The sequence below is a fragment of the Anticarsia gemmatalis genome, chromosome 22, assembly GCF_050436995.1.
Source record: "Anticarsia gemmatalis isolate Benzon Research Colony breed Stoneville strain chromosome 22, ilAntGemm2 primary, whole genome shotgun sequence".
Classification (NCBI taxonomy): domain Eukaryota; kingdom Metazoa; phylum Arthropoda; class Insecta; order Lepidoptera; family Erebidae; genus Anticarsia; species Anticarsia gemmatalis.
Genome location: NC_134766.1, coordinates 3,759,349 through 3,783,729, shown reverse-complemented (window position 1 = coordinate 3,783,729; position 24,381 = coordinate 3,759,349). Strand labels below are relative to the sequence as shown.

At 37.3% G+C, this 24,381-nt stretch overlaps 2 protein-coding genes across 5 annotated transcripts in view; one reads left to right on the top strand and one right to left on the bottom strand.

Annotated features, from left to right (window-relative positions):
* The window catches only part of LOC142982646 (MTOR-associated protein MEAK7), a 33,720-nt gene extending 14,794 nt beyond the window's left edge, over positions 1-18,926 (top strand). For all 4 annotated transcript variants that reach the window (XM_076129261.1, XM_076129262.1, XM_076129259.1 and 1 more), the window contains exons 3-10: positions 5,650-5,782; positions 6,075-6,166; positions 6,717-6,910; positions 8,643-8,770; positions 9,189-9,335; positions 9,757-9,983; positions 10,470-10,655; positions 12,110-18,926. In XM_076129261.1, coding sequence (XP_075985376.1) covers positions 5,650-5,782; positions 6,075-6,166; positions 6,717-6,910; positions 8,643-8,770; positions 9,189-9,335; positions 9,757-9,983; positions 10,470-10,655; positions 12,110-12,220 — 1,218 coding nt within the window. In that variant the 3' untranslated portion in view covers positions 12,221-18,926. The remainder of the gene's footprint in view (positions 1-5,649; positions 5,783-6,074; positions 6,167-6,716; positions 6,911-8,642; positions 8,771-9,188; positions 9,336-9,756; positions 9,984-10,469; positions 10,656-12,109) is intronic.
* A 442-nt stretch (positions 18,927-19,368) lies between these two features.
* LOC142982805 (uncharacterized) lies at positions 19,369-23,991 on the bottom strand. Its single transcript, XM_076129489.1, has 6 exons — positions 23,913-23,991; positions 22,625-23,089; positions 21,289-21,438; positions 20,685-20,865; positions 20,140-20,271; positions 19,369-19,555 (listed from the first exon to the last, which is right to left on the bottom strand). Exons 1-6 carry the CDS (start codon positions 23,989-23,991, stop codon positions 19,369-19,371), a joined length of 1,194 nt encoding a protein of 397 aa, XP_075985604.1.
* Between the last annotated feature and the right edge of the window lie 390 nt (positions 23,992-24,381).

The following is a 24,381-nucleotide window of genomic DNA, read 5'->3' as shown; positions in this document are numbered from 1 at the left end:
GCAACCACAGAATACGATCGATATGAATATTTTAGATGCGGTTTCGTACTGTATGCTGTACGATATACAAAGCTTGTAATGTTCGTACCACTGAATTACGTAGGATAAGTCGACCTTGACCTGACCTTGTGACTCAGAGAGGCTTCGATTGGCTTGTGACTTTAAGGCTGAATTTCGATAAGTTAGACGGTTTGATAGATGATTATACAACAGACAACAATGTAAAGTTACTTATTTTTCGAATAAACCTAACTTTTAAATTTCCGACCACGGCTACTGTGAGCTGCGCCGAAACCTCAGGCAAAATACATTTTCTTGTTAGTATGTATGTGTTACGGGTTCCTAGTGTGATAAGTATATAAAGTCCTCGTGAACGAAGAATTTCTGAGAGATCTAGTAATTACATTGAATTCGTTTTTTTATTAAAAAAACTGTTGAACGACCTAAAAAGTCTTATAATCACAAACTCCGATAATAAGCTATAAAAATGTATCAGTAAAATGTCCGCCTACTACGTAATTACTCTTATAGACATAAAAAAATAAAAATAAATAAATTTAACCCATTACTGTCCCACTGCTGGGCAAGAGTCTCCTCCCGTAATGAGGGAGGGGTTAGGCCTTGAGTCCACCACGCTGGCCAAGTGCGGGTTGGGGACTTTGCATGCCCTCAATAAATGTATTAAACAAATTTTAGGCATGCAAGGTTTCCTCACGATATTTTCCTTCACCGTTGGAGCATGTGACAATTATTTCTAATACACACATAACTTCGAAAAGTCATTGGTGTGTTGCCTTGGGTTCGAACCTGCGACCACTTGCGTGGGAGGTGTCAACTTATACCACTCGGCTATCACTTATAGACATACGTAACGTGAATTAGTTGCTGAAGACCTTTAAATTTACTATCTACTGTCTGGGCAATTAACTAATGTAGTAGTACATTTTATTGCTTTTTGTTTATTTTGTGATGGTGTTTCCTTGGAGCTTAGGTTGGAGGTGTCGTAGGCTTTTTCATAGAGAGTGGGTCCTGGTAAAGGGGCTTTGGGCGTCTCTTTGTGTCTAAATCAAATCATTTATTCATTCAGGTCAATTGTTCACACATTTGATAGTCGTTACAATAATTGAATCTTGCGCTAGCTCGACAGGGTGTGGAGCTAGATGTATACCATAGATAATAGAATGAACATGCATGTTTTAAAGTTCGAGTCTTTCCGAGCCTCCCCAGTCAGGATATTCAATTTATGGTTTATAATTTGGGGGTCGTTAAGACTATATAATGTCCTTAGACGCCCCTTCAGGGCTCAAGATCCCTGGAAACGTTAGCTGTCCTAAGAAAAATGTAGCCGCAAGTGGTGTAACTACGTATTAGATTTCATTACAATCCTTGGAGCTTGCCAAGATCAGGAAAATAACGGTCACGGTCGTTTTAACTCTTTTTCATACATTTAGTAAACCGTCGGTGTCTTTATGTTCCTATTGTTTATTATTTTATTGACAGGCGAGTTGTGCAGTTTGATGCAAGAATAACGGGCGTTCAATAATAAAAAGTAACGGCAGCGAATTTTCATACTACGTTTTATGTCCCAGTTTATAGACGTTTACACGAAAATAATTTAATAGTTCGCGAATATAAATGTTTTTGTGAAGAATTTTACGAATACGTTTCAATAGAAATGGATTTTTGAGTTAATATTGTTTTATAGCTTTTGTTTTAAAGAAAAAGTTGACTGTCAGCGGATAATCGCGACGATTGGTCGTATTTTAATCGGTACTGGAATCTCTATTTGACACCAGAAAAGGCCGAGAGAAGGCATTAAAAGGAAGATCAATTCCGCCTGTCCCAAAAGGCCTATGATGTGGGCAGTAATGGGACTGCAGACACCATAACAGTGCTATTTTTCCTTCCCCAGAACAACCGAGACTAACTTAGTGTGAGGGATCACTGGTGTTTGGCGTTCGCGTATGGAAATGACCAGTGCTTTTGCTGTTCAGAAGATTTTTCCTTCTTACCTATGGAATATAAAAGTCGTAATTTCCTAAATATTTTTTTTCATCCACAAGCCATTTTCCTTGTTTCCAACGAAATGTTTTTGTAAACCGTTCGATGGACGGCCATGTTATTAATATTTTTCTCACAATATTTAAGGTCAGCCTCGTGTGTTTATGGTGGGTGCATGGTTTTCGTCAATCTCGGGCCATGCTAGTACTGGCTACCATTGTTTGATTGAGGCTAGAAAAATAGCGGTGTGTTAAGCGTTAGCGATTAGCGATTATAGGTTTTACTTTTGTAATATCAGTCACTGAAGAATTTTCGGATTCAGTTACAACCTCGGAGTCTGAGTGATTTAAGTATTGGTATAACAATGACGAAGTTTGCATTATATTAGGTAATTAGATTTCTTCAATTTATAGGGAATATTCTAAGTAGTGGTGTATTCGGTACTTGAATGATATTGGTGTCCTATTGCGCGGGATTAAAAGTTAAATTATGGTGTACTTTATGCACTTCTGTCTTCGCATTTGGATATTTCAACCGATAACTCAAATTTTGCTAATTCTATCTTTCATAAGTTCAGATCGGTATATTTTCAGAAAGCTCCTTTTAAATCGCTCCTATCTCCCGCTAGCTTTATAGCCGTACACAATAAATTCCATACATTGTTCCCCCAGCATAAACAAAGGTATGACGCGCGGTCAGCGTCTGGCGCGACCAGATAGACCATTACCATAGTTCACCGGCTAATTGTGGCCCACACTGTTTACCACACCGCTAAACACTGATTAACTGGCCAGGGAACAGACGAGCTGATGACTAAATAACAAGTTAATATATAAAAGTAAAGTTACAAGTTTATATTAGGTTATTTAAATTAAATTTCTATTGTATAAATTTTGGTAACTCTGTAATTGGGTATTTTATATAAGTTTCGATCTTTTTATTGTCTGTTTGCAATTTTGATGTATACTATACCTGTTGAGTTACCTGTAAATAAATAAATAAATAAGTTAATTGATGTACACTTTACCGCTGTAACAATCTAGCAAAGATGTTAGTGCAACTATGAACTCTAGTGATAAAGATTGTTGCAATTAATGTGGGATTAAAACTTTTCATATGCAACTGAATTATTGTTATCTTCAATCTCTCTGTATGGTAGGTGGGTTTTGGTAGACACAAAATATTTCTCTTTAGGATGGTAGGGCATTAGAAGGACTTTTTTCGATCCATGCGAAAAGGGTCCAGATTTTAAGAATTTAACGCACTGATACTGAACAAAAAATTTTACTTATGTTCTGAACTATGTAAAAGTTTTCAAGGTGTCGTCGTTTCCTAATGAAGAGTTTTTCATGTTAATTTATTTCACACAAAATACTCCAAGCTAAATTCCTTTTAAATTGACATATTGTTCGAAAGGTCGTCATTTTGCTGGTGGTGCCGATTTGGCAATATCTATAGTTAGTCTGCGGGTACAATAGGCACTCCTAAGCTTTCAAACAAACACATTTGAACAATGAAACCTTGCATTCTGTTCATGTTTAGTGTGTTACCATATATTTATAGTTTAACGGGTGCAAGTAGTAACATTCCTGTCGTGTAGCACAGTTGCACAAATACATCGCAGTTCATTAGTTATGCTACTGTGTGAAGGAAACGTAGTTCGCAATACTCGCGCCATTTCAAACGTGCGAACTACATCATGTCATTTTATCGGAGTCTCTCGCTCGCACTTACACATTGTCACATTCCTATGATTCTTTTGATTATGACGTAGTTCGCACGTTTGTAACGGCCTGAGTATAGTAGTTTTCCTCGATGCAACTTTCCTTGTCTAAACACTCACCGCTAGTTTCCACTAGTAAACGGTCAGCTTCTTTCCTGTTAGACTGGAAGACGGGCTTTACATGTTATAAGGAAAGTCTCTCCTAAGTATGAAGATACTCGATCATCTGCCCATCGCTGATAATGGTCAGGAATTATCCTAGGTCCCTTAACCTACATGTATATATGTATAAAGGATGAATTATTCAAACATTTTATCTCAGACTTTATCTCGCAGATGTAGAAATCGAAACTACTTAGAAGTATGGCTTCTCAAACTCAAATAATTGGTTGGAAAGGAAATCTTCAACAGCCTAATTTTGCAAAAATGTATTTTTGAAACTCTCTTATTATAAACGATCAAAGAAAACTGGTACTTGATAATCGACAAAGCTTGATAGGTAAAAGTTATTTGAACTCAACAAAATTGGCGTTTGGCGTAGATATGACGTTCACACAAGGAGTAATTTAACTGGAAGAAAATGTTTTTTTTAGCATAAAAATATTTAATTTACCGTATTGCAACCATACACCGGTTATCTGCATGTAGGCCATGTAGTGTTCAATAATTAGTTTAGTCTGTGTAGAGGAGTATGAACACGTAGTAACTATAGATATGCTAATTTTATTATAAGGTAGACTATTGTGTATGTCACTGGCTATATTCATTCAGTAGTTACGCTTCGAAATGACGTCATAGTTGTATAATTTCTCGCTATTTAATATCGAGCCATTTGACGACAAAATCATATCTACTTTAGTGTATATAATAACCAAGAAGACACTTTAAAAAGTGCCCTATCAACTTTTAGATGATGTTTTTTAAGTTTTTAATAAAGTCATTCCATCATTGATGATGTGATATTAGTCACCAGTTTTAATAGTTCTGGATAAGTGCCGGTTAGCCTATGAGGTTTAATTCTTGTATTTGTTTCAATATATTTGCTCTCATTTTATCGATGGAATGGTTGGTCCGATGCTTACCCAAGTTAGTGAATCTGGCCCTGAGAGGCTGAGACTGTCGTTTAATTTGGGTATTTTTTTATTATGAAATATAATAATTATAACTTTTATATTGCTCTAAGAACAATTAAAGACATGTAGGTGTTGTCGAAGTTAAGATATAAATGGAAAGTGTTCCAAGACTGCAATAAATATTACCTATTTTGTATGCTACATAACTATATGTTTCGTGGCTTATTTTACGTAAAAAGTTATAGATAGTTTACTTTTATAATTGTTGTCTAGCATTAGATTTAGTTCAAAAACATCTTATTTGTAGAGCATATGACTATTATTTGCGTTACTTATAACATGAAGCACGTAGCACGATTATTTATTTCGTCGCTCTACCGTATAACTGCTAACTAACTTTAGATTTAGATAACTATATCTTCACGCTTTTAATCATAGGGAGAACAGTCAGACAGCTAATTAACAAATACACTAATACACATTATTATTGTCATGAAATCATGCAGATGCTAACACAATATTATGCGTCATCTCTTACTAATCATATAACAAGAAAAGAGACAGCAATATTGGTAAGTGATATTCATAGAAAAGGATGCCGATAGATCAATGCTATTGTAATTATAGTATTGTCTCGTTCTACCTTATAAGTTCTGAGACGAACAACATTAACATTTAAGGTGAAAACAGCGCGAGTTAGGAAAGATAGTTTATTTTCACGTTTAGAGCAGAAACAAGGAAAATAGTGTCATCTCGTTCTGACTCTTTAATTTGAAAAGAGATAAAGTGATATAGGACTCCCTTTCGGGACAGTTTTGACATTTTTCTAAATGGTTTGTTGTACATTTGCAGAGATACTGGGGTCCTCAGATAGACCCCCGGCTGGCGCAGTACTTGTCAAACTTTCTGTTCGGCTACGGGACCCGCAAGACTCAGTCCTGCGACTTTCAGAGATTCGCTGAACTCTATGTGTATAATCTTAGAGGTGAGTTTGCCATTACGATGACGTATAATTCTTTATAGAAACTTTATAAAGTGCATAATTATGCAGTTCAAATACAATCTAAATAATATTAAATAATGACCGAAAGGAGAGACTGAGTGAGGAATTGATCGAAACTGAATGAATTAAAGCAGTTTGTTTTATTTAGTAGTCTGAATAGTGGTTGAATTGAGTTTGAATCGTGATCGTATCAGCATTTAAACGAGATTGAAATCATTTATTTGATTCGTCTGACTATTTTTTTTTCAACTATTTTTTTATATTGTGTTTGTAGGAAACAGTGATGAGCGCATGACGACGATGTACAACAGTTTAGGCAGAGATTATAACAATGCCGTCGAACTGCCTTATCAACTTTTAAGAGAGGTATATATAATCATTATTTATTTTTATATTATTTTACTTAAAACAATAAGTGCTTTGGGAAAGAGCATTTTTCTTTGTTGTTTCACGCGCGAAAGAGCGAGTATGTAAAGGCACCTAATGAATAAAACACCACCAGCTTGAAGTTTACAATATAATTTTTCATGACAAGAAATACATAGATTTTTATCTTGCGTGCTTAGTTATCTCACAGTCCCGAAACTGTGTCAAACATACGCCCGCGACGTGTACCCGTTGCGTCAACATGTACGTGCACATGCGTACGTACACGTGGACGGTTTCTGTGGGAGCGCTACGGTGCCCGTCGCGGGGTACGGATTATTACCCAGTGTTTCTAGATCAAAGCGCTGGACATAACGAGTGCCCCCGCGTGGGCTTTCGTAGCACGGAGGCAAATGTCTTCAAATGGAGCACTTTTAAATTTGACCATCCGCTTTACGCAGTTTTAAGACTCAAAACACGAAGGAAAACGCATACTTTTTATTCCTTATGCATTTAAAAATGTCTATAATCTTTTGTCATTTCTTTACAGTATTGCGAAGCTCTAGCCTCAACGTACATAAAGATCCTCAAGAGCTCATCATCCAGACGCACACAGAAGTGGATTAAAAAGGGATTTAAAGGCAAAGCGTCCCACGTGCAGGCTCTAGGCGAGGCTGTCGCGGCGAGTGTCTGCGATGACGACTCGCTCTCAGACAGCTGCAACAACGGACAGCTGTACTGTTGGTATGTACACGTCGCTCTAACACACACAGTGTCACGTGCAGGCTCTAGGCGAGTGTCTGCGACGACGACTCGCTCTCAGACAGCTGCAACAACGGACAGCTGTACTGTTGGTACGTACACGTCGCTCTGACACACTGAGTGTCACGTGCCAGCTCTAGGCGAGTGTCTGCGACGACGACTCGCTCTCAGACAGCTGCAACAACGGACAGCTGTACTGTTGGTACGTACACGTCGCTCTGACACACTGAGTGTCACGTGCCAGCTCTAGGCGAGTGTCTGCGACGACGACTCGCTCTCAGACAGCTGCAACAACGGACAGCTGTACTGTTGGTATGTACACGTCGCTCTAACACACACAGTGTCACGTGCAGGCTCTAGGCGAGTGTCTGCGACGACGACTCGCTCTCAGACAGCTGCAACAACGGACAGCTGTACTGTTGGTATGTACACGTCGCTCTAACACACACAGTGTCACGTGCAGGCTCTAGGCGAGTGTCTGCGACGACGACTCGCTCTCAGACAGCTGCAACAACGGACAGCTGTACTGTTGGTATGTACACGTCGCTCTAACACACAGTGTCACGTGCAGGCTCTACGCGAGTGTCTGCGACGACGACTCGCTCTCAGACAGCTGCAACAACGGACAGCTGTACTGTTGGTATGTACACGTCGCTCTAACACACACAGTGTCACGTGCAGGCTCTAGGCGAGTGTCTGCGACGACGACTCGCTCTCAGACAGCTGCAACAACGGACAGCTGTACTGTTGGTACGTACACGTCGCTCTGACACACTGAGTGTCACGTGCCAGCTCTAGGCGAGTGTCTGCGACGACGACTCGCTCTCAGACAGCTGCAACAACGGACAGCTGTACTGTTGGTACGTACACGTCGCTCTGACACACTGAGTGTCACGTGCCAGCTCTAGGCGAGTGTCTGCGACGACGACTCGCTCTCAGACAGCTGCAACAACGGACAGCTGTACTGTTGGTATGTACACGTCGCTCTAACACACACAGTGTCACGTGCAGGCTCTAGGCGAGTGTCTGCGACGACGACTCGCTCTCAGACAGCTGCAACAACGGACAGCTGTACTGTTGGTATGTACACGTCGCTCTAACACACACAGTGTCACGTGCAGGCTCTAGGCGAGTGTCTGCGACGACGACTCGCTCTCAGACAGCTGCAACAACGGACAGCTGTACTGTTGGTATGTACACGTCGCTCTAACACACAGTGTCACGTGCAGGCTCTACGCGAGTGTCTGCGACGACGACTCGCTCTCAGACAGCTGCAACAACGGACAGCTGTACTGTTGGTATGTACACGTCGCTCTAACACACTTAATTAACTCTAACAAATAATAAAGGCATTAGCCCACTTGACACACACACTCTATCGCGCATGAAACAACAATCGCGCGTAAAAGAGCGCGCGTGTAAGGAGAAATAAAAGACTACGCGCCGCGCTCGTCTGTCAAGCCCGCGAAGAAAATCGCGCTGCTTTTCCGCACGTAATTCTGTAAGCTGTATGTGTAAAGGCGGCTTTTCTTAAAAATGCGATGTAATCGGACGACAGCATAGAGCAATAGCCTCAGCCACAAATAGAGTCAGATGGGAGATGAAATCGGGCAAACTGTCCCCTAAACTATGGTACTGCACCACAAAATTGGGCCATATTTCATGAACTAAAATGGAGTTAGGCCAGTGTCTCACTATAAATGTTTGATTGCAGGGTGTCATCAAACGTTCTTTTGAAGCAGCTGTCTGAGACGGTGTTCGTGAACCTATACGGTGTGGAGCGGAAGACGGAGGAAGAGTCAGAGTGCTCCATGGTGCAAGCTCTCATGCCCAGTCCTGAAGGTACACTACTAAATTCAAATTATAGGGATACTAAGATTGACTTTACGTTCGTTCCTAATCTCTATTTTTCTCTGACAAATGGCTGCCATTACTCAATGGCTGAAGGAGTTTTCGTATCACTAAGTGATTAGAATCGAATTAGATGTAAAAAAATGGCTAACGATGCATATCTATTATGAGCTTTCTTTAATTGCTATTCAAGACATTTTACAGGATGGCTTACTCCAGCCAAATTTCTTTACAAATTACTAGAAGTAGGAAAAGATAGACTACAGAATAAACAAAAATTACTAACTTCTTAGCTAACGCCATCTATAATTCCCTGACACAAATTAAAACATTTACACTTAACAACTTCGACAATAGATGGCGTTAGACGTACTAGCAACAATTAATAGTTATTGTTATACGTTATAAGGTCTGGACGCGATGCCGGACTACCCGGCGTTCATCGACCTGGCGCACATCGTGTGGCTCAACGCGCACTTACCTCAGAAGCATCAGCACAAGTGGCGGTTCCTCTTCTCCTCGCACATACACGGCGAGTCATTCTCTACTATGGCAGGTGAGAAGAAATAAATTAATTAAATTTATTAATATATGATAATTTATTCAGATCTAGCCGCGGATAGGGGGATTTGGAAGGGGGAGGCCTTTGCCCAGCAGTGAGACACTGAAACAGGCTAAAATTAAGAAAAAATGACTCGTAAACATTAATAATTAAGGAAAGCCGAACAAATCTAATTCCGCGTAAGAAAACCGGATCGTAACGTAATTAACGCTAACAACACTACATTAGTATGCACAAATGTAATTTACTTGACTTCATACGGAGTATTTGATTTGATAAAAAGACGCAAATTTTTTATCAAATCAAATTTTGATTTATTATGATATCGTTGAATTGCCTCAAACAACTTATAATATTTTTTTTAATAATCATTTCATCTCTATCAAAACGCCGTCTTTACCAACTTTCTTTCCAGGTCGTATAATAGACCAGGGCGCGTCAGTGATAATAATCGAGGACAACTCGGGCTACATCTTCGGCGGCTACGCGGCGGAGTCGTGGGCCATGGGCGCCTCGTTCTACGGCTCCGACGAGTCCTTCCTGTTCACGCTGCACCCCAAGATGAGGATATACCCCGCCACCACTTATAACAACCATTATCAGTATATGAATAGAGATACTAAGACGCTGCCTAATGGGTTGGTGAGTACGAATCTATACTAATATTATAAAGAGTTTGTTTGTTTGTTTCAACGTGCATCTCAGGAACGAATTGTGAATTCTTTTGTGTTGAATATACCATTTATCGAGAAAGGCTTTAGGCTATATAACATCACGCTACGGCTATTAGGACCGGAGTAGCAACGAAAAATGTTACAAAAACGGATAAAATTATGACCCATATCGTACTTGAATGTGCGAAAGCGAAGAAAGGGATAACTCTATAGCGTCTGCGTCGCTTTTTCTCTGTCCACCGATGGAGTATATCCCAAGGACAAGGACCTTTATTTTTATTAAACCACAAAGAAAAGTCTCATAACATTCATACATTTTTATCCTCATGTATTATTTAGGTCACGAATTAAATACTAAAAAAGAGTCACGTTTAAATATCCTAAGCATATATAAATTTTATCGTTTGTTACATAGCAGTGAGTTTATTTATCTAATAGTTTCAATGTTTCGCAGTTAATGGGCGGTCAGTTCAACTTCGGCGGCATCTGGGTGAACGCGGACCCGTTCGGCGAGGGCTCGTCGGCCGAGTCGTGCAGCAGCTACCGCGGCTACAAGCGCCTCAGCAAGGAGCCCGCCTTCCGCATCCGCTCGCTCGAGGTGTGGGGCGTGGGCGACAAGCCGCTCACTGTCAAGGAGTCGGTCAGTACCTACCTTAATTATTTTTTAATTCTATTGTTCTATATTCTATTATTCGGCAGTCGACTGCCGCGTATAAGAATTCGGATTCCAGGTCGGGTCAAAAAGTTTTTTCTCTGAGTTTTCTGTTAAAAAATTCTCCGAGATTGCATGGCGTCAGGAAGTTGAGATCATAGACCCCCGTCTCTCAGATAACATGTAAAGCCGTCCGTCCTGCGCCTGACCTCTTACTGGTTGTGTCGGTTATCCGTCACACCGGGCTACGCGATTGAAGGAATAGAAGGTGTACCTGTGTATTGTGCACACACTTGGCCACTATAAACAAAGTCTTACACAGTTATTTACACCTGCTATTAAAACCGCCTCAAAAAGGTAGCTAATGTTCCAAAGATCCTATACAATCCTAATTCCCCACCAAACCCCCTCCTCCCCCTCACCCCACCCCAGTTGGAGTCGACAACAAGTCGCAGCAGTGTGTTGGACACGCACCGCTCCGACCGCGAGTTCCTCAAGATGCTCGGCAAGGGACAGACCAGCATGGGCATGAGGGAGAGCGATAGATAATGGAGCTGTGCCGTTAGTTTTACAACATATTTGTAGCATTAGACAGTTTCTGTAGAGTATTTGATTATTTTGTCGTGAGTTTCCTATCGCCGGACGGGCGAAGGTGAATATCCTTGTATTAGAAAAATTTGTATACATAATCATATACGCGCATTGCGTACACGTATGTACGTGCATATAGGAGCGTGAACATATTAGTTATAAAATTGTATTGATCTGTTCTATTTCGTTCCTAGATTTTAAGTGTAATATTAGATATCTATTAAGTAAACTAGCTGACCCGGCAAACGTTGCTTTGCCATAAAAAAAATTGTGTCACTTAGGTGTTTGAAAAATAGACGTTGGCCGATTCTCAGACCTACTCAATATGCTCACAAAATTTCACGAGAATCGGTCAAGCCGTATCGGAGGAGTATGGCAACGAAAACTGTGACGCGAGAATTTTATATATTAGATATTAAATCGTAGCTTATTATTTAAAAGGTTAGTATATTTCGTTTTCATAAGATTTTATTGTAGTATCTTTCTTAAACTTTTAGTAGTTAATATCATTAAGTCCCGGTTTCACCATTTATAAATATTTATCAAAAATCATATTACATAGAATTTTAACAGTTGTTTTTAAACATTTACCGTCACTATGATTACCAAGTCGCTTACCTGACATAAATTTCAATTATAATTTATTACTCTGTCATTTCTCTATAGTATTAAAATAACCAAATAATTCATAATAAACCAAATAATCAACCGCATTCTATAAAAATATACTCAATTCATCTCCATTTAAATATTATATTTAAATATCTTTTTTATTGCAATGTGTACGACTATATCATTTCTCCTTTAGTTAACTTATTCATATTATTCATGCTTTAATCTTTTCCCGACAGGATGAACGAGACTTGAGCGTGCTAGACACGAACCCAGAAGCGAAGGCTATCCTCGACATGGCGGGCCGCACGCGACACAGCGAGGGCATCAGAGAACCGCCGCCGCTGTAATGTACATACTGTGTAGCTATTTGTAGGTATTTATTACATTAATATGTGGTGATTGTGTTGGGAAATAAAGTGGTTTTGATACATCTTTTTTATGTGAAGAAAGTTTTGTCTAAGTTTTTGTGAAAAAGCTGGTAAAAATGAGTTGTTAGTGAAACCTTGTAGTTAGTTGTCAATCATATTGAGCCTTTGATTCAAACCGTCATAGTTTGTCGATGGGTTAATAAAAAGTCATGTATTTGAATTTACTTACTAATTCCCGGCTTCTGAGGTACATTTAGCGGTAGTTTATCTATTCAATAGCGTTTAAACTTTATAAAAAAAACGCTATTGAATAGATAAACTACCGCTAAATTTACTCAGAAACCGGGGGGTAAGTCTTTTTTCCTTATAAAAAAGATGTCAAAATCACGATATTTTGTAACACTTTAGTATAAAGTTATAGATACACTTTGGTTCTTCACTCAATTTTTTTACGTATACGCCCGTTACAGTGAACGTATACGTACAGTAAACGAGTACGTAGAACATATGTGTCTGTAACTTTATATATAACACTTGGCTATGTACAAGCTGATGCCATTATGTCTAGATTTTATACAATATCTAGATAAATAATAATAAAATGTGAAAATAAAAATGATGTATTGAATCTTTACGACAGTTAGAAGAGGCACGCGTTTTGTCCCGTTCTATCTTAAACATTTAAAAAGGATAAACGACCTAATGGAGAAATATAATTAAATTTTAAATTAAACTCAAAAGTTAGTCTGTCGCAACGATACCCGTCAAAGTGACATACGGCCAAGTATTTAAAAGACACTCAATTTAAAGTGATACTCAAAATTAATGAGTATCACTTTAAACCGCCACCTTATGAGTTGCTTAAAGTACTGTTGAAAATTGAGGTATTTGCCTGCATTAGGGCGTTACTGCCGTAAGCATACTGTATAGAAAATTGTTGTAATTGTTAAGAAGAACATTAGATATTTTTAAATTTCAAATCGTTTAGTAAACAGAAAACTTATTATTTAAATTAAACAATGTTAAAAATTTTCCAATTTTGTATCGTATTTATGCCCTTAATTTGTATTTCAAGAACTTTACCAAATATACCTAACTATCCTATAGTTTGGCAAATACCAAAAAAATCTAGCTCTGGGTTCAAAATACGTTTGTAAGGTGTTACTCCCTTATTCATAAACCTATTTTAGTTAAACAACTACTATAATATGTTTTCTCTTTTTCATTTCGCTGGAGGAAAGGAGGAAAGGAGTGAAAGAAACAAAACACTTTATAAGCTTTTCATAAATTCATGTATTTTTATGAATAAGAGGGTTAGTCTTTTATTAAAATCGTGATAATATAGATAGATGTGTACGCCAATTAAATTCCTAATGTAGTTAGAACAATATCGAGAATAAAATCGATCTAATTATTTTTGAACGATTTTCTAACGAAATACTTACTTATGACTATCTCTTAAATACCTTTTAGTTTAAAAATGGGGTGTTTTAAAATTCAAACTCATGAAATTACTGTAAAATTTTGCGTTTAATTAAAATCTATTTAATATTATTTAGGAATTAAAGCGGATCGAGCATTTTACTATAATTTTCTTGACGTTTCGGCACTTTGCGGCGATTGCATTAGCAGCCAGTGCGTTAGTTTACGACAATCATCAAAATGGCTTGACTTAAATACATAAATTGCGTTAAGTCCCATGTAATATTGGATAATAATTAAACTGTTGAATTTTAAAACACCCTGTACCTTTATCGAATCGAAATTTGGAGTCCTTTATTGAATACGTCCAAAGTAACAATACCGAATGTATCGCACAATTTAATACAATTCTACTATAGTTTGTCTAACGAGGATTGATAAGTATAAAATTGCTTCACCGTAACTTTCCTGCTATGCGTGAATATGCAACTCAATAGATAATAAAAATAACGATTTTAAACTCTCTTGATTTGTACACATAATATTATAATGCAACGTGTCTTAAGCGCGATTAAAAATGTAAGGTTAGAATAGAATACCTTATTTGTTTACCCGACGTTTCGATCGAATTGCATCGACCGTGGTCACGGGTAGACTGAAACAAATAAGGTATTCTAACCTTTAATTTTCAATCACGTTAAAGACCCGTTACATTATAATATCGTTATAGAAAAAACACTATAAATAGGTGTTTATAAACATATACGTTTGTGTAATTATAAAATTATCATTTTGATGAGCTTGCTCGAACCCAGATACACCAAAAGTAGACAGGACAAAGTAGAATAAAGCAATTTAGTTTTGTTATCAATTCTCGTTAGATTTTAAAACAATTTATTTGTGTATAGTGGGTGTATCCATTACCACAGCTACCTGTTGTCGTCGAAAACGTGTCGAGCTACGTCTATTTGCAAAAACTTACCTTGCCGTTATTGGTAGCGTGGGTAAAACTGCGTCTTTGGCAGGAGAGCCGAACACGAGTGGAGCACGAGCCGGGCGCAAATTTCTTGTAAAAACGTGCTCGTTCGAGGATCTTAAATCTGTTCACACTACACAAATTTGTGCTCGGCTCGTGCCCGGCTCCTCAAGCGTAGACGCAGCTTAAGATACTTAACAAATGGCTATAAAAGTTAAAAACATAATTACCTGTGGTATGGTTGCATCTCAAATTGCTTATCTTATGATCTTTATTAATGTTAATTTAGCTGTTGTCTGTGAAAACTTTTATTTATGCTTAAAATAATTGTAGCGTGTTTACAAAGCTTAGTTTACACGATACAAGACTCATTCCCTTAAGATTACAGGGCACTTGTATCGTGTGTACTAGGCTTATATTGATAGTAATGTATAAATATATAGATATAATCAGCAATAAAAAGTGCATTTAATGTGAGGTGCCTTTGTGATCTATGTTTGTTTAGTGTAGCTTATTATTTATGTATACATGTCGGCTAGCAGGAACAAATATTGTCTTATATTGAAAAATGATTAAAATATACGTTGAATCTACTAGTGAACACAAGACTCAATCATTAGTGGCTCAGTCAAGCCATTAGACGGCTGACAATCGTAGTCACTAGTGTAATAAAGACGGCCAATAGTTGCAAAGACGTTGAACACGTGTGCCGAGAAAAAGCTGGCTACTGTAGCTGAAAGTGCTTGCAATGTAAGCAGTAAAATATGGCCGTAAATATTAGGTCGGGGAAAAAGTCTTGTCGCATTATAGTATGTATGAACTTGTAATAAAATCTTTTCTCTACACAAAAAAGCTCGATATTTGGGTACCTCACGAGCTCACTGAAAGAAACCTAATGAACCGTGTACTCATTTGTGATACTTGAAGCCAAAGAGATTTTATTACAAGTTCATACATACTATAATGCGAAAAGACTTTCCCCGACCTAATAGCTGGTGGCTCGAGCGCCGCCACTAGAACATGAGGTTGAAAATTGGTTCGCGGCTTGTGGACGCGACTAGCAGCGTACAGTTGCTCTTGCGGTCATGCTTTTGCCCTTTAAGCGTAACTTGACTGTGCTCGCAGTCCAATAAATAATTGATTTATTGTTCAAGTAGCCGACATATAAAATAATAATTTAAATAATATTGATTGTACATTTGTTGTGGCTTAGCTTAAGATATCAAACTTTGTAAAACTAGTCACTGGATCCTAACACAGAAAATAGTCGTAGACTCGATTGGGACTTGACATGGATAGATATGATGCACTCTTCATCAATCTGTCAATTGAAGTCAATCGTTACCATCAATCGTAAGTTTAGTAACAGATTAAAGTCCTAGAAAAGCTGTGTTTTCAAGTGACTAGTTATATTTGTCAAACGTATAAGTTATTAGTTTCATCGTCGCCGCTAGTCATCGCTGTGAGTTATGATAATGTTATATCTAGATCTATTCAATGATTTACTCATTTACTAACTCTCCATAACAACATTTTCCTTCAATCTATCCGTAAAAACTACTAAAGCCTGGTTTCTGAGGGACATTTAGCGGTAGTTTATCTGTTCAAACTGTCTTACATGACAGATATGAGCTTAAACGCTATTGGATAGATAAACTACCGCTAAATGTACCTCAGAAACCGGGGGCTAGGCATACAGTAGGACTATTAAACAAGCGTCAAGTGAAAGCGTTTTCACCAAATATTCTTTTAGCATATTTTCGTACGTACATATTTTATGACGGTTGTCTTTTATTTATTGTTTCGTGCGTACACGTATACGTATGTATACGTTGAAACAAATCCCGTCTCAAAACGCTCTTTCTTCAAAAGTTTCAGGCGGCTTGAACGTCTCTGACATAGTGCTTTTTCACAGTCCAAATAAAAAAGTGGAATTATATCTCTTAAAAGTTTCACGACACTCACATCTTCTCCCGAAATGAAAGCAGAAACCATCAGACTAATTTTGAGATATTTCTTTGTTTTAAAAAACGACATCTTCCGCACTAAGAATTGCTCTTGTTTTGTGGGGACTTTTACAAACATACAAACAACGTACTCAAAGTACAACCAGACTCGAAACAATTATTTGTGGATCACACAAATAATTGTCCCGTGTGGGAATCGAATCCGACCTCCCATCGCAATGGTAGCGGCGCGGTAGTGACCTAAACCACTGCGCCACGGAGGCAGTCAATATAACCTACTTATCAAAATGTGTTTACAAGTTATTATAATGTTATCCAATACATAATATACGATCATGTTTCAATATTGTGACTATTAATGAACACATTACTTTACTGACCCATGCTCTTCATATCATAACGATTTGTTTACATCTAGTCAGTCACATATTAGTTGGATGCGCAATATACTAATGCATTTTTTATTTACTTGCAATACATTTATAATAAAGGTAAATATATAAGATACAACGCAATGTTTCTTTAATTTGAGCTATTTCTGCCTCTACTGAAGCAGTATTTAAAAAGTTTCGATATTATCGTATCGACTAAACGTCAAATTTTGACGTAAGGGCTATCGATTTAAATCCTTCTTGTTCCCGACGAAAGAGACGGAAATTTAAATATATTGGATATTTCGTTGATAGGTTCTTTATAAAATTAAATATTCTTATTTTTTTCTGGATTCGTGATATTCTGATCTGTAATTGAATATGAAAATTATTTATTTCTAAGGTGATTTTGTGTCCTTTTCAAAATTAACGATTAATGTTGTATCTTAAAATTGGTTTTAACGCGACTAACCCCCGGTTTCTGAGGTACATTTAACGGTAGTTTATCTATTCAATAGCTTCAAAAGTCATACAAAAACGCTATTGAATAGATAAACTACCGCTAAATGTACTCAGAAACCGGGGCTTAGTTGCTTTAAAACTGAATACCGAGTTATGAAGTACCGAAATAATAATAAAATAAATAAATTATTACGTGTACTTTTCTACAATCATAAATGTGTAAAATATGTTTTTGATTTTGTTATTATTGCATAATTTAATTGATCTACGTTCGTGTATCGTAAGTGTATATTTAGTTGTTTTATTGTTATTGTACATAATATTAGTTTCATCGAGCTTTCTATTTCATAAATAAATACTTACCTAGTATAATTACATCAATCTATAATTAATTATTTTATTATTTGTCTGTAACATCTTGTCAATGTATAGTGCCAAATGGATACAAATCGTGAATTTTACCTTACCTTAAGGTGCTTAAAACCGCTTTGTTGCGCTTAATACATAAAATGAGTGCCATATAAAAAGAAAAGCTAAACTTTTAGGGCCCATAAAACGTGTAAAGATGAGCTAACTTACTCCTGTCACTCGAATTCCAATCAAATCGTGAAGAATTCGTGTAGAAATGAACAGAGCTTTGATAAAGGAATTAATTATTTGATAAGGGTTAAACTTTGATGGCTTATTATGGCTCTGATAAACATGCCTGACAGACATCGCTACTATAGATTTGTACGATATTTGCTAGTGCCGGTGTGTCGATGCCGTATGACTGCTTGCGACGTTCCTACACTGGCAAACATAATTATATAGCTACGAAGTCCGGCTGGCATGTCTTCAGACTTGCCCGTGGACATTTCCGTCCAAATTCCCAGCTTAATACATTTACCAAAGCTCTGATCATATTATATCCTTTACGATTTGGTTACCGTTGGACACCGTAATGTGAAATCCCCGCTTAACACTTTATGTAACCATGATCTCTTAAGAACGCAAGCGGCTATCACAAATAATATTTAAGTGCGTTAAGTGCCAATTTCGCATTGTCATATTGTAGTAAAGTCATGTCATGTTTTTATTTGAATGTGAGAAGCTTGGTCATATTGTGAATAAACTTATTTATTGCATGTTTTGTGTAAATTGTGTTAGAAATACGTTACTTCGGTTTGTTTTCATAATAACTTGAGTTAGGACCGATTTTCTAAACGTCAGATAACTATTTGTCGAATAATTTTGACAAAATCTCTAGAATTTATTCGGCAAACACGGAAAAAATATTTACCATAATAATATGGAGTTATCTGACTATTGAAAAATCGGCTTAGTGCTATAGTAAAATATGTTGAACAAATTCTGCGGTAAATACGGATTCAGTGATAATAAACTCGAGGTAGTTTTACTTTGAAGTGCCAATCGTAATGTATTTCTAACTAAACAAGAGCTGTACAAATTGTATTTATTTAATTTATTGTAATAAATTATTTCCAAAATTATTCTTGTTATTATTTTAACCCTTATTATTTTCTTGCTCTATCTCTACACACTTTACAGAACTCAGTGATCATCATTGAAAGTTTCTAAATCAGACAAATTTCCTGAAAGTTATATAAACAAATATGATGCCATTTAGCCATTGCAACTTTTAAATTAAAAGGCAAATCAATCATTAACGGATTTGAAAAGATAGTACCCCAATATTTGGTTATGAACCCAAATACCCACAAAAAAATATTGGGACTACCGCGACGGCAGATCGAAAAGGCCGGAAAATATCCAAACTTTTTTTAATTTTTATTTATTTAGAGGCTTTTACTGTGCGAGGTATGTCAGCCTCATCGTAGCCAAAAATCCCAACTTGAAATTCCAAACACACAAGCTACGAAATAAAACTCCAATATAAAAACAATTACACTTTATTCCTAAATAATCTTATGCTACAGTGTCCTCCGTCCTCCTCTTCCCTATGGAGAGGTCGATTGGTCCCTCGCAGTCGTCGCCAGTGACTCTCGCATCGTTGTGTCGTATGACACCGTACAATGGTACTGGAGCCGGGAGCTCAGGCTTCGGGAGGAGTTTACTTGTGTATTTGTATTTTGTTGAGTTTTTTGTATGCTGTCTGCAATAGGAGATAAAGTTTATAAATCGTTTGGCAATAAAACGTACCAAAATTCAGTGCTTTTGCACTTCTATAAATAGATGGACCAAAAGTGTTCACAATCGTATAAACCCTTTAAGGTCAGTAGCTTTTCTCCTGATAAAGATAGTTTTCCTCTTTATTTATAAACAAAAAAAGACTCAACTAGACGTCTGCTCACTAGAAACGTACAATAGAACAGAAACACAGTGTACTGCACTTGATAATCAACAAGTATTCCACACAAGCTAAAAGTACGTTAACTGAAAACATATAAGTATAATCATCATCATCATCATTGGCTTGTGTCCATCTATTGCAGATATGATTCAGGTGAAGTCAGGCAGAGTTACATTTGTTATTAAGGAACATCTTCGTTCGTAGCTTAAAAGGCCTATGCGGGAATGACCGCGACCGCATTTTTAGCAGATGAAAGAGCCTGCTGAGGTCGAGGGAAGATTTGAAATAATAATACATAAGAAAAGTAGTCAGAAGTCCTTTTTTACGCTCCTTGTGCGTGTTCCATTGACCTGTGGACTATGTAATGCAATTTCAGAGCTACTCACTTGTACTTGCGGCAGGCGTCTCCGCGGTGTCGCTCGAGGTAGCGTCGCTGGCTGAAGGCCTTCCCGCACGCGCCGCAGCGCCACTGCCACGCGTGGTGGCCGCGAGTGCGCTGGTGAGCGCGCAGGTTTGATCTGACACAACCAGGACTCAAACTGAAGATACTTTCAATTTACTTAGTGTTGAGCTACACTTACTTGTAATAGGTAGATAGGAATGGTATAAATAGCGTCATTTGAATTGTTATTATCGTTTAAGAAACACGGATAGATTATATATGAGCGGATATTTATTCAGTAAGGGAATCCAACCGACTATCGTTTCATTTATCGTTAAACGATGTCCATTGCAACACGGCATCGATAAGTAATTATAATTTTCACCATTCAAAGAAACTAACCAACTTATGTATTATGGTCAACTTAACTTAGGTCGGCCTAAAAAATAGATAAAGTAATTTAGAGTTCTATCTTGGCTGGCTCAATCCGTACAACGGCATTAAAACTAGAACCACAGTTTCTTTGTACAATAGAATACAAAACCATACCTATCAGCAAAAGTCCTCCCGCAGTGTGGATGAGGGCAGGGGAAGGGTCTCTCGCCGGTGTGCAGCCGCAGGTGTCCCTTCAGCACCCAGGGTCTGTCGAAGCCCTTGCCGCAGTACGAGCACGTGTGCGTGGCGCGCGGGTAACGCCGCGGCTCCGGCCACTCGCGGGGGTCGGGGATATCTGAACGAAATGCTTGTTTTACACAGGAAATTTTGAATGGAAAGCTTAAACTACAAGTACCTAATGCAACAGACATATAAACAACGGCTAAAGTACAGCCCGGGAGGCTATTGTGTTTTGCAGTTGGCAATTATTTGATAGTTTCTAAGTCTCTCTCTCATCTCTCATCGTATGGTTAGAGGCCAACCTAGTGTCAAAGTTGTTCAAGCCGCCCGAAAGGCTTTTGAAGTGGCTTAACGACTGCTATCTTAATTGACAACAACCGGGACCGACTTATTACATGCCCTTCGAAGCACGGAGACGCCAGATTCAAATACCACTATGCGGTCACCCATCTATGGAATGACCGTGCCAAGGTTTGCTTAACCCACAGATCGTTTACTTAACTTACTAAATTACTAAAATTAACAGAAGAATAATTACCATTTTCCTTGGCATCTTCTTTATCTCCATCGAGGCTGTCTTTATCAAACGACTCGGTACACGTGAGCAGTTCTCTGTCCAGTTTGTCGTCAGCCGTCGCCTTCACCAAGCTCTTCAGCTTCTCCGCTATCTTGTCTATCTCTGAACCACCTTGGAACATCAAGTTCTGTACTCAAGATATGCATACATAAAGGGTACACTTTAGACTTAAGGCCTCTCCCTCAGCCGGGAAGAGACCCAGCATTAGGACAGTATCGGGTACAAAAATATATACCAAGCCTTTTTTCCATAGAGACAAGTAGAGGTCAAAGACCGCCACTTGCTACTATCAGACAAAAATAAAACTACTCATTTCAAGTTTTTATACAGGTACATATACAATATGTACATAAATGTATTGTCTTAATTTTCTGAAAATAATCACGATCATGGTTTAAATTGTGTGATAAAAGCTATAATAAAGATTCAGGACGTCTGAAATTCCTCTACGCTGTGAGCTTTTCACAGTTTGTATGCTGTAAATATCTCTACGATAACATGTTTTTCTTTAGAATGGCGAATAGGCATTATGGGGACAAAAATCTACAGAATTTCGAGGAGACAATATCTGACCTTAAAGAGGTCTATAAATATTCAAAATAAAGTGTATTTAACTATGTCTGGGAATTTACCACAGGTTTGTAGACTAAAGGATGCCATACAAATATTATCCTACGCTCTACACCTACGATAACACAATTAAATATTACAAAGAAAAATTAAAAATCTATTATTGTGTTCTAAAAATAATAATTTTAGGAATTCTATAGAGTTATTAATATGAGCGAAATACGTCATCAAAGTTTAATTAAATTTATATTTATAGTAGACGAAGGATTAATATTATAAATGCGAAAGTTTGTGCTGGGTTTTGATTGGATCAATGTTTATTGAATTACGTGATATTCATTTGATAAACTATAATTAAATAGGCTATATATATACCCATATACTTATGTAACATTTATTTTTAACCCGTTTCTGTCCCACTGCTGGGCAGGGTTCCTCCCAAACGAGGAAGGGATTAGACCTTGGATCCACCACTCTGGCCAAGTCCGGGTTAAGGACTTTGTTGCATGCCCTCAAAAAATGTGCTATAAATAAATACCTAAACTGTAAATCTTGTACATAATCCATTTTATTTTACATACATAATATCACGCCTTTTTCCCATAGGGAAAGGTAGAGACTAAAGAATTTTATATTTCATTTTATATCGAAAAGAATTTGGAAAAATAAATAAGTAATCGGAAAACGAGCTTCAATCTACGTAACAATGTAAATCAGTACATCATACCTTTATTATTGAACCTGAGAGGTTCCCTGCTTTTGATTTCTTCAATAATCGGCGCCAACGGCTCCTTCCGCGGCTTCCGTTTCCTGTTAACTTCCTGTATCAGTTCGGAAATGGATTGCGTTTCGTTATCGCACACGTTGCGTTTTCTGCGCGCCGGCTTTTCATACGTCTTGCGTTCGGTTTTTGCTTCTGTCGATCTCAAGTTATAAGTTTTATCCGTCGTATCTTTTTTAATTAAAACTTTTTTAGTTATTTCTGGTGATTTAACCGCTTTTTCTGTTTCAGAAGCGTATTCGTAAGTCTCTGCGTCAATGAATTGTTGTAGGAACTGGCTCTTTTTCAACAATTGTAGGTAGAATCGTGTGGATATTGGAACTTTGTCGTTGTAGATTGTTTCTGTTATTTTCAAAAGGTTCCTTTGCCGCTTGATGTTCAGTTTTGAAGTTCTTGTCGGTTTTATTTCGTCTGTAAAGATTATAGCTACATTAATTATAAAGAATGCTGTGTAATATCTCGCTATGGCTCGCATGAAATAACTGAAAACTCACCACAAATGTTACTGAAACTGTTGGACGCAACTAGTATTATTTAATTCTGCTGATAAGATAATGTATTTTTACTTACATATAAGCTTAAATTATTTCTTTCAATAATTTCAGCAACTTCATTCAAGCTATTTATGACTTTTATCTAATAAGGTAAGTATATCGCGTTAATTATACCTATATTCAAGTTAAGTTTCATGTTTATATTAAGTAGGTATGCATACAAATACCTACAGTGTACAAATACATAAGTCAGATTCAATTTAAAGCAAATCTAACTCCTGATAGAGTCAGTCTTAAAAGTCGAAAATTGGCTGTACAATTTTAAATTAATTTGTATTTACTCTCCTTTCTTAGACAGCCATGTTCAAAATTTTATTTCGATAAAGTTTTCTTTGTTGTCAAAGGCACAGAAGCCATCTAGAATTTATCAATGCGAGAGATTAAATTGAAAATAATTCTAAATATTAATAATTTCATTCAAAACACAGACGAAAGTAACCTTTACCGAGTTGACAACTTTATATTTTTTACGTAAAAAAATCAATGACACTGTCAAACAAGTACAAAAGGTATAAGTTATAAAAATGCTTTTAAAAGTGTAAAAATGCATGGAAATCCCAGTAAAAGGGATGCCAATATAACCACCAAGGTAATCTTTAATATATAAATCTTAGAACTAGTCCTATAAGTCATAGCAAAAGAATATTATTAAATAATTCAAACTCTACAAGGTGACTCACTTTCAAACGAAAATTCACCAAATTCCTGTATGAAACTCCTCTTGAGACGCCGCACGGAGTTTATGAAACACCTGGGCATGATGCCAGCGACAGAAAAATATTTTATTATAATGCAAATTACATAAAATTATATTTCAAAATATGAGTAGTTCGTAGTACTTGTGAGCACTTGCTGTGAGCAAAGACAGAAACAAGCGACATCAAATTTTATTTTAAGAATTCTCTATTCAAAACTAGCGGCCTTCACCTGCCAGTAGCTAGTAAACTTTTCTATTAAAACAAACGTATTAGAACCTTTATGATTAGTATTTGGTTCCCTAATTTCGTTTTCTCTACATGTCCAAACATTCGTTTCGTAGTAAATATTTTGATACGTTATCGATTGTTTGTGTGTTGTCTAGTCAAGTTATGTATAACAACAGTGTAGAGTGCTTGTGACGCGGTGTGTGTGACTAATCTTTTGATCTCC

Bases quoted from the DNA above. Each gene is read 5' to 3' on its own strand.
- LOC142982805 (XM_076129489.1), bottom strand. From the start codon at position 23,991: ATGCCCAGGTGTTTCATAAACTCCGTGCGGCGTCTCAAGAGGAGTTTC. The intron at 23,090-23,912 runs GTGAGTCACCTT...TAATCTTTACAG, and splicing joins TGGTGAATTTTCGTTTGAAA to ACGAAATAAAACCGACAAGA. The intron at 19,556-20,139 runs GTGAGTAGCTCT...CTCCTATTGCAG, and splicing joins GACGCCTGCCGCAAGTACAA to ACAGCATACAAAAAACTCAA.